Raw genomic sequence first — 11,596 nt, forward strand, 5'->3', positions numbered from 1 at the left:
GCGGAGGTGCGGTGCGGCAAGAAAACCCATGTCCATTGTCTTTCGCATCTTAAGCATAAATACATACCCATAGGCTAATTCATCGACCACAGTTTTACCAACACAAGTAGCTCCTCCTTCAACAAGAGTGGAGACAACAGGGCATGTTCCAGAAGCTGCTTCATGTGTCCTCACCCAGTCTGGATGACCAAACCCAGTAACGTGTCCCTCAATTTGAAACCTGGAAAGTATATATTCAAAATTGGTCACTCAGAATACAAATGTCTCACCCCAAAAACCTAGATAGTCAGTCAACCATTTATTGTCTATTAACAGAACGAGCAAATATATAGCTAGAAATTCAAAAAGCTTCAAGGGAAAAAAAAGTAAGAGAATTCAACAAACACCAAAATATTTCCAAATTTTTCATGGCTACATTCAGCTTTTTGACATACATTCTCTGTAGGGATGCTCAAGTTAGTGTGTGCTTTTTCTTCTCGGTATCACAATCCACGAGTCTCATCTTACTAACTAAAAGCCATTTACTTCGTCATACTAAGAAAACTGCAGTCCCATCTTCATTTCACTTTTTCGAATAGCCTTTTTTTGATAAAAACTTTTTTGAATAGCCTTAGCGACAGCAAATAGACAAGTTTATAGTTCTATGAGCATTAAATTACCACTAATCAGTCAATTTCCTTCCAGTTTTTTCGTAAACAAATGGAAAAACAACTACATGATTTTTCTCGCTATTACAAGTGGAAATTTTTTTTTCCTAGTTTAAGGCTTTTCATTATTAACTAGGCACCAACACAACATAACACAACAGAGTTGAGTTTTATTTCATCAACTCAACCATTTTATTTGAGAATTCTAATCCTTCCTTTGTTTCATAGGTTTCAACCAAACTTTTTTTTTGCTGGTGTTTTCCCACAAAAATTTAAACAAATTTGAATTTCTGTTCAAACCTATAAGCCAAAACGGGCCATAAGAACTAGACCTTCGAATTCAATTCAAGAACCATTTCAAATAGCATCAACAGAAGCAAAACATTTGATTGGATTACGACTATTCTGCTGATTAACAGCAAAATATAAAATAAAAAAAGGTAAGAAAGGAGCGAGGCATACACGTCGGAGACGGCGAAGGTGAGACCGGTGAGAGGGTGAGGAGCCTTCGGAGGAGCGGGCTGAGGAGGCGGGAGAAGTTGAAGCTTCTCGACAAAAGCTCCGTAGTCTTCTCTAATGGCTTTCTTCAGCCTCCTCGTCACGAAAAGAATCCCGGCCAATCCCAACCCAAGCAAAACCCATAAATTAGCCGATTGAGAAGCCATCAATATTTTTCTGTTCAAACTAAGGCGAGGGTTTTCGAGAGAAAGAAAGAAGAGAAATAGGATAATACAGTGAGCAGAGCACGCCACAAAGAAACCTAGGTGGTGAGAACGCATAAGGCGGAAGATCCAAGCTTTTATTTAACCCACTGTTCGCGTTACGAATTCGAGTTTTTAATCTGGGTTGTAATACTTATTTTAAAATAATTTTATTTTTTATATAAAAATAAAAATAAAAATATTTTTAATTTTAAATAAAAATTATTTTTAAAAATATATTTAGTAATTCTTTTAAAAGATTATTTTTAATATAAAAAAATTTATTAATGTCTTTCTTTACTTAAGAGAGAAGAAAACAGAAATAAAAATTAAAAAATGAGTACAAGTCGTTTTTCATTTCTCTCATTTTACACTAAATTAAAAAATTATTTTTATTTCTATTTTTTGTCTTTAATTATACCAAACGCGATTTCTCTTTCATTTTTATTTTTTCTTTCTCAAAAAAACGTAAAAACTCCAAACACCGCGTAAGGGTCAAATTGTGCAATTTACTCCTTTCTTTTGTTTGAAAAAAATCAGGGATGTTTTAGTACCACATTAGTGACTTGCTATCAAAAAAGCTAATTTTTGTTTCTTTTTACACTAGTTAGTGCCACTGCTTTGCACGTGGTACTAATTTTATAAATTCTTTCCGTGTGTCTAAGTTTTGATTTTTACATATTATTATTTTTCTAGTTTGTTTAACAATAAATGTTTTAATTGACTGTTTATTAACTGTTAACAGTAACATTATATTTGAGAAAATGAAACATTAGTGAAAAAAACTTGGAGGAATTTTTGAAGTATAAAATAAAATATTAGTTGTTTAATATAGATAAAATTAAGAGAAAATTGAAAATTTCATTTAGCAATTTCTTAATATTTTCAATTTCTAAAAAGAAACAAAACAGAAAAAGAATGTTACAAAGAATATATAGGTATAACACAATTATTTTTCTATTAGTTCTATGTATTCACTCATTTGGTATAAGGCATAATATTAAAATGAACAAAATAATATTTTAGAGGATGACAAGAAAATTTTTTCAATAAAAATGCACTTTAGAAGTATTATCGAAAGTAGGACAAATAAAAGAAATGAATATTTATGATAAAATGGACCTTTAAACATTCAAAAACAAGAGCAGATTTTAAAGATTATATTTTAAATGATTAGAAAAAAATTTAATTGGAGATATATTTGAAACAAATTAATTCAACAGGGATAAATTAAAATAAAAACCTTTTGATTATATGCATTTGAAGATATATGATTTTAGGAAAAAGAAAAAAAGGGAAAAAAAGAGAAAGACAAACTAAGAAAGTTTTAAAACAAAAAGAGAGAGAGAGAATAAGACCAAATAAAAATAAGACAAAATAACTTAGCCAAAATTTTGAATATTGCACAAAGGAAACTCCCACTTAGAACATAGTTATGGATAGATAGATTGAGATATAGATAAGAGATTATAGATAAATACTTTGATGAAAACTAATCTTTGGAGGGCTAACTTTGAATTTGAACTTTTAATATAGGCTTGTTCATTTGCACTCAAACTCAAAAAAAGTTTGAACTCGAGTTATAATTTTATTTAAATTCACGTTCTTTTGTAAAATTTGAGTTTTAACTTGAGTTTAGGGTAAAATCTGAGTTCAAGTTCTCTCTTTAACTCAAGTTCCTAAACTTAAACTCAAGTTAATAAACAATATTTTTTCTATTCTTAAAAACACCATAACTTTTTCGTTTTAATTCTGATTGAGATGATTTTTTTCTATGCATTCACAATGAAGAAACGAATAAAATCTCACCCATATATCCTATTAAAATTTTCCATCACCATTGAGTTTTTATTAAAATACTATCTAAATACAAATTCAAGTTTTGATCCATGCAAACACAAACTCAAATAGATTCTCAATTCAAACCACAACTCAAAATGTGAACATCCAAACACAAACTCAAATTAAAGAGTATGGATCTGAATTTTTATCAAACAATTATATTATTAAAAGGGACTGAACTCAAGTCACTCAAAAAATGCAAATGAACAAGCATAAAAAATATAATGACAAGAATAGTGTTTAGCAACAAAAAAAAAAAAGAGACAAATACTCCTTAAAGAATATGGATCTGAATTTTTATCATTTACTTTTAATTAATATATTTTTAATCAAACAATTATATTATTAAAAGGGTATTAAGTAAAGGTAAATGATAAAAATCTAAACGCATACACTTTAAAGATAAATTCAATAATTTTCTAAAAAAACTCAAGGAAACATTTTCTTACATTATATTTTCCATCTCGTACATATACATTTTTATTTTTTTATTTATTATTTACTTTATATCCTTGTTCTTTTTTTGAGTGTTAAGATTGGTAGGGGACAAAGGAAAGACAAAAAAAATAAGGTGGCTCTTCTGATATTAATGGCAAATGTAGAGGAGGTTCCGCAATGGTGAGGTAAACTAAAAATTAAGGTCTCATTTATTTTACACATTTAAATTTTTAGTTTATATTTTTACAATTAAAATTTTTCAAAAAATATCGCACTTAATTTTTTTTATTATAATTAAAAACTTTTAAAAAATATCATATTACAATTTAAATTAAAAATTCAAAAGCTTTCAAAAAATATAGTATTTTAAACTGTTCACTTATTGCATATTGTTTTTATGTTAATTATTTTATATATATTGTTAATTGCTCTTGAAAAAATTGATGATGCTAAGATTGATGGTCAAGTGGAGGATGTTTTGGATGTGACTAGTGTGTTTGGTATGAATGAAAAGTGGAAGGAAAGAAAATGTTGGAGGAATTTTGGGATAAAAATTGGGAAGTTGGTTTGTTTGGTAAAAAGGAAATTGTGAAGGAAAAGAAAATTGAAAGGAAATTTTTATTAGTGGATCCTACCATATTCAATCCCTCCAAAAACTTGGTGAATTTTAGGAAAAAAATATTGATAACTACACAAATGAGGTCAAATTACTGAATTGTCCTTATTTTTCATCCAAAATTGTCCTCATTTGGACAAAAAAGTAATTACACCAATAATAATTTTTTCATCCCTTTAGTTTCACTTCTAATACCAAACAATGGAAGGCAGATTCATTTTTTTTCTTCCTTATCATACCAAACAAGTCAAGAGAAAATCAAAATCTTTTCTATCATTCTAATTTTTTATACATTATAGTTTTCATTTCTCTTCCATTTTCTAAGTGTGATCATATTGATGATTTTTTAAATTTTTGTGCATTCTCAACCATTATGGCCGTTGAACCTCCAAACAAAGATTCAGGGAGGTTTGAAACATAGTTTAGGACTAATTTCAAGCCCAAAAATCGGTATGTTTTGCATGTTTTTCTTTTTTTTCTCTTTTTTCTGTATTCTCTTACACGTATTTTTAGAATTTTTATTTCCTACTTTAAGTTTGTTTCTTCCTGATTTATTGCAGAAAGAAAATGTGGGGCCCTGCTCGTGATGCTCATGTTATAAAACCTGGGTTTCTTTTGTTTTGTGGATTCGAAATAAAATGTAATATTCGTTTAGAATTTTTAACTGTAACAGAAAAAATTAAATATAATATTTTTTAAAAATTTAAAACTGAAAATTTAAATCGATACGAAATACTAATTTTATGATATTTGCACTCCGGAACGCTGGCTTAGTGACTTTGTAAGCTTTTCCCTCTATCAATTTTATTAAATAGTTTTTCCTTTTTTTTTATTCGTTGTGGCTCTTGCTTTCTATGTAATTGTGGTGATGTTATATATTTTCATTTTGTTTGTTTCTGATTATGGTGCCATGATCTGCTGTATTCATTCGAATTAACTTTTTAGTTCATGTTGTTAGAAAACATCCTTAAATGTAAAACATCTCCCAAAATTTAAGAAACGGTCACATTAAATCATTAAAAATTAACATAATAATATGCGAAAACGTACTTAAATCTATAATAAATAATTATTCTCTAAAGCCGTACGATTTGTCTTTTAGATTAACACGTTTTTCTAGAAAAAATTTTTAACTTTCTCTTTGCTTTATTTCTGATGATGAGATGTCAGAAAAAAATAGAATAATAATACGTATGATTTTGGGATCATAACCACTATATATAGATAACTTCAATGTTATCTTTTAGTATTTCTATTTTTGTTCATCATAAAAATAGAAATTACCTTTAAGTTTCTACATATTAAAGGTTCACACTCTATTAGATATTAAAGTCCAAATTACCCAAAACTTAGTAGACCACTTTAAATAGGTTTAACCTTATATAATAATCTACAACACATATTTATTCACATATAAATCTAACGTTGGATTAAGGACCCAACATATGTTACATATTTCGGCAAATTATCGTGAATAATTTGGCATATTATAACCCATAATCTGACTGATTGCTTTAATTTATTTAATTCCTTCAAATGTTGTTTATATTATGTCAGAATTCTTTTCTTGTGTATCTGATAGATTGTTTTTTATTTTTTATTTTTATTTTAATATATTGACATAACTATGTGTTGTTTGAGGAAGAAGTGAGTATGTTACAAGGATAGGCCGTATATAAAGTGTATGATCTTAGATCCTTAATTGAAACTTGTATGTTTTTCTTTTTCTTATTTTTCTCACTTTCAATTTATATTCTGTGCATCTGATTTTTTTATTTATGTTTTTGTTGATTGTAGTGGAGACTGTGGGATACATATAATGGATATAAGCCTCGTTTGTTTCACTGATTCGAGTTTAGAATTTGAGTTTTGCTACAGTAAAAAGCTCTTACAAACAGTCACATCTAATTTTTTTTTTTGCTACAGTAAAACGCTCTCACATAAAATCACATCTCAACTCAAATTCTAAACTCAAATCAGCGAAACGAACGAGGCCGACGATTATGATAGTGATGATAACAGGGAGACAAGTCACCAAGAATGCATATAATGGAAAATCTTGAGAGTGTTATTCATGTAGAAACTAGTTAATTTGTTGGATTTTAAACTTTCATGTTTGATATTCTTGTATTAATTGTAAGTAGCTTAATTGTAAGAATTTATTCCAGAGATGTGTTGATATATTATGACAACAGTTAATGGATTGACAACAATATTTTTTGCAGATGTGTTTGGTTGAAATTTTAGTTTAGATTATTATAAGCTTGCATGTTTTTAGATGATTTTTGAAATTATAAGTTTTTTTGGAGAAATTTGACAGATCACAAATTATTCGCAGCATTTGGCAGATTACATATGGAATCTAACCGGTATCTTACATTTTTCTTTCGAAATATAACAGATTACATGTGGGATAAGGATAAATTACAGGTAGAATATGACAAATTACACTAAAATATGTAAATTAAGTGACATTTAACAGATCAGTTATAGATTATTGTATTTAGTACCAAATAATTTTTTTTTTTTTACACAGATTTAAATCAATGTTTCACTAATTCTTTTAAACAACAAAGTTTATGTATATATTAAAAAAAAAAAAAAAAAACTGTACATATCACTCATGTTGGAGAGGCCAATGTCAAATTAATTTGGAATAATTTGTCAAATTATAAAACGGAATCAGACAGATTATTTGTAGTATTTAATACACAATATTTAAGCTGCTTTTTGAAAGCTCTAATTTCCAATCAAAAGTAATAAAATGATGAGAAAGTTTCGGGCCAACAGAGATTGTGTTTAATTTAGATTAATTACCGAAATTAGTTAGTTTTAGAATTATTTGAACAACCAATTAAAAGAAAAGAAAAATAACTAAATTAAATTAAACAAAAGTTGAACTAACAATGGAAATAAAATCTCTAAAACCGCAATTTTACTCAATTAATGTCATTAGAATTAATTTTGCTCTCCAAACAATTAAGTTTAATCAATTGAATTGTTGTTCAATTGCACAAACCTCTCCACTAGCCTCTTTCGATAAACTAATAGATATATCCATATTAATCACTCCTATATTCTGATGAAGCATGAACTAAAATAAATTCTAAAGCACTCATTATGACCACATATGTAATATAGATATATTCATATTCTATACTCACATATGCTATCCTATTATTAAGCAAAAATTAGAATCTCTCTTCCAAGTTCATCAAAATTCCTATGATCACCTAATCATTGGCCAAGTAATTAGGAGCATTAAGTTCTTAATAAGATACGCAATACCAATTAATCGAGTAAAAGTCACATAGGACAAAATCAACCAAAATCCAATGGGATGTAGAGGTATTTCTGTATTTTTGAAATTTTGTTTAAAACATGTCATTAATTTCTATTCATTCAAATTTCTGCTATTAATTTTTATTATCCTTTATAAATCTGCTATTTTTCTCATTCTCTCCTTTTATTTTGATAATATCCAATTGTCATAAATTAGCCCTAATGATAAATAGGTCCTACCGGAGAAAGTCCTAAAAAAGAAAAACACAAAAAGAAGGCAAAAAAGATTTCAAAACAAAAAAAAGAAAAAAAAAGAGTATTAAAACGACTTTATTATGACAATATTCAACGGTTAGAAACTAACCCTAACGATAAAAAGATCCTACTAGATAAAGTCTTTAAAAATAAGAAAAAAAAAGTAATAAAAAGAGCCAAAAGCTCTCTTCTCCCATGCAACCACATGGCAACACGAGAGAAAAGAAGTTATTTTATGTTTGTTATGTTAGATTAGATAGTAAAGGTTCTTTTTATTTTAGTCATAGCCAACGGTTAGAAATTGACCATAACAATAAAGAGGTTTTAGTAAAAAAAGTCCTAAAAAAAAGAAGACACAAAAAAGAAGGCCAAATAAAAATTAAAAAATAAGAAATAAAAGGTATAAAAAGGCTCTTTTTATTTTGACTATATCCAATGGTTAGAAATTGATTATAACGATAAAAATGTCCTATCAAAGAAAGTCCTAAAAAATGAAAACAAAAAAAGAATGTCAAATAAAGATTAAAAAAATACGAAAAATGTGTAATAAAAAGAGGCAAAGGCTATTTCTTCTGACGCCATCATGTGACAAACATGAGAGAAGAGAAGCTATTTTATGTTTGTTAGATTAGATTAGATTAGATAAAAAAACGCTCTTTTTATTTTGCCTTTTGATTGAGTTTTCAAACGAAGTGGTTGAACATATCTAATAATTAGAAATTGACCTTAATAATAAACATGTCTTACTAGAAAAAGTCCTAAAAGATTAAAAAACATAAGAAAAAAAGAGTGTTAAAAAGGCTCTTTTTTAGCGTATTCAAATGTTAAAAACTGATCATAATGATAAATATGTCCTAAAAAAAGAAAACACAAAAAGAATGCTAAATAAAATAAAGATTAAAAAATAAGGCAAAACCGGGGAAAATGAGTAATAAAAAAAGTCGAAGGCTCTCTTCTCACGTGCTGCCACGTGGCAACATGAGAGGAGAGAAGCTCTTTTTTCTTTATTAAATTATATTAAATTAAATAAAAATTTTTTTTTTATTTATAAATAGAAACTGACCCTAACGATAAAAAATTTTATTAGAGAAATTTAAAATAAAAAGACACAAAAAAAGGCCAATTAAGGATCAAATAAAATAAGAAAAAAGAAAAAAAAATAGAATTAAAAAGGTTATTTTTATTTTCACCCTTTGGAAACCGAATCCAACAATAAAATTTTAAGTTGGAACTTGAATCTGTCGCCAAGTAAAATTTTAAAAGTTGCTCAAGTTTTTTTTTTTTTTTTTTAAATTCTTGATTGATGTGTTGGAAGAAGAAGAATAAAAAATGAAAGGACTGCTTTTTTTATTCTTGAGGGATGCCTTTTTCTTTTCTTTTTTTTTAATTTTTATTTTTATTCTTGAGGGATGTGTTGCCTTCCTTATTTAAGAATCATTATCACATGCACTTCCTATTTTTGTTCTTTTAGGTTGCTCCTATTTAGGAGACGTTTGATTGATGGATTAAAATCATGAGATTATAATCATTTTTTATTTATGTGTATTTTTTGTGAGAGAAAACATTGTAACGAACTATGAATCATAATTTAAATCGGGACACGAATCCTCCAACCAAACAACTCTGTATTGTTTCTAGTTAATTACTTAAAATTTAGAAGAAAAAGCTGCACAATTAAATAGGGGATACTTTTTTTGGTAAAACATATAGAAGCCGGATGCATAGGTCTCGTTCATTTCATCAATTTGAGTTTTATTACAGTAAAAAGTTCTCAGAAACAGTCATATCTAACTTTTTTATTACAGTAAAAAGCTCTCACATAAAATCACATCTCAACTCAAATTAAAAACTCAAAACAACAAACTAAACGAGCCCATAAAATCTACGGTTATAAAGGCCTTCTAAAAATAAATTAACAGGGGTTATTCAAAGTGCTAGTCCTCAATTATGAGCATTGACAATTTGGTTTGTGCACTTTTTTGATCAGATTGTTCTCTCTCTGTTTTTTTTTTTTTTTTTTTTTTTTTTTTTTTTTTTTTTTTTTTTTTTGTAGTTTTGGTCGATGAAGGACTTTTGAAATATAACTGAGATAATAAGATTTTTATAATTTGTGAGTGGAAATTTTATATAAACAATTACAACAGATGAAAAAAAGAGAACATTTTGCACTAAATTTACTATATACGCATGGAGGTATGATTACCTCTCAACTTATAGATATTCATTATCAATTTTGTGGTTAGTAACACAAAGTGTCAAAAATTAAAATTTTAAGAAGTAATCTGAAAAAAAAAGATGATCAAAATGTGACATACTCATCAGAGACCAAACCATCCTCAAGCAGTCCGGTTTGGTCGGGTTCGGTTTGAATTTCAAAACTGCAAAAACAGTTTGGTTTGAGAAACAAATCAAATCGGACTGTGGACAATCCTAGATTGTTGTACCGACATCATATTGAGTGACACTAGAAAATCAACTTTTCTAGGGAGAAAGAGGGAAATAGGCTAAGACTTGAGATGAATTAAAATTAATAGGCTAATAATTTATATAAATTAATAAATAGGCCAAATTACTGTTTTCGTTCATAACTTATCTGGTTATGAACCATAACTTGACAAGTTATTGTCCATAAATCACGGTTTTTATCCATATACTTGTATGGCTATGAACCATAACTTGACAAGTTTGTCTATAACTTATCTAGTTATGAACCATAACTTGATAAATTATGGCCTATTAATTTCTATAACTAAAAGTTGGCCTATACACTTCCTTAAACTTTTCATATTGGCATATTTTCTATTATTTCCTACTTTTCTACAACATTCTGGGCCGATGTTAAATATTAAATACAACCATTTTTGTAAACATCATAGCAAAAGAACCAAGACTCTACACTTAACACTACTCATGTAGACATAATATGCCCTAACACGTCCTTTGTTAACAAGGCTATAAGTATTCTCGATATATAGTAACCATGTGTGAACTCTAATCAGATTTCTTCTTCAAATATTAGCCCTTCGGGGAGCACATGCATAGTTTTAATTGTATTAATTTGGAGATTAGTCTTATTAGTTTTCTAAGGCCCATTCGTTTCACCGATTTGAGTTTTATTATAGTAAAAATCTCTCATAAACAGTCACATTCAACTTTTTTTACTATAGTAAAAAGCTCTTATATAAAGTCACATCTCAACTCGAATTAAAAACTCGAATTAGTGAACTAAATAGACCCTAAGATCATTACATTTTATCATCCATATGCTCTACGGAGAATGAACATAAATCTTACACGGATCTAGTTGAGAAGAACTATAATGCCTCAATCGAGATCCCAGAATAGTCGGGTCTTATATTCGTTACGTACTGTCCCCTCTAAGTACTTAGCGGCCCTTAAGGATTTCTTCGCATCCCCTAACACTTGAACCCAAGATGTCTCTCCTTATAAAGTTCTTAAGTCAAGTGTTGGTAAAGGTGGACCCCATGGGAGGTTGAGGCATTACAATAAAAACATGCATTTTTCATGTAACGCCTCAACTCTCCATGGGGTCCACCTTGCGGGAACACCTGACATAGTCGGGTCTTATACTCGTCACTTATTCGTACTGTCCCCTCTCACACCTAACGGCCCTCAGAGATTTTTTTGCGTCTCCCAACACTTGAATCCAAGACCTCCCTCCTTATGAGATTCTTAAGTCAAGTGTTGGTACCAATTGACCTGAGGGCCGAAAAAATTCCTGAGGGCCGCTAGGTGTCCAGAAAAGACAGTGCATATGAGTGACGAGTATAAGAATCAACTATGAAGGGTCGAGG

At 28.7% G+C, this 11,596-nt stretch overlaps 1 protein-coding gene across 1 annotated transcript in view; it reads right to left on the reverse strand.

Annotated features, from left to right (window-relative positions):
• Positions 1 to 1,431, reverse strand: part of LOC21407895 (translocon at the outer membrane of chloroplasts 64) — an 11,125-nt gene extending 9,694 nt beyond the window's left edge. The window contains exons 1-2 of the mRNA XM_024167715.1: positions 1,110 to 1,431; positions 68 to 220 (exon numbers count right to left, since the gene is read on the reverse strand). Of these exons, the coding sequence (XP_024023483.1) occupies positions 68 to 220; positions 1,110 to 1,426 (470 nt within the window). The 5' untranslated portion in view covers positions 1,427 to 1,431. The remainder of the gene's footprint in view (positions 1 to 67; positions 221 to 1,109) is intronic.
• Positions 1,432 to 11,596: the final 10,165 nt, after the last annotated feature.

The sequence above is a fragment of the Morus notabilis genome, unplaced genomic scaffold (genome assembly GCF_000414095.1).
Source record: "Morus notabilis unplaced genomic scaffold, ASM41409v2 Scaffold172, whole genome shotgun sequence".
NCBI lineage: Eukaryota > Viridiplantae > Streptophyta > Magnoliopsida > Rosales > Moraceae > Morus > Morus notabilis.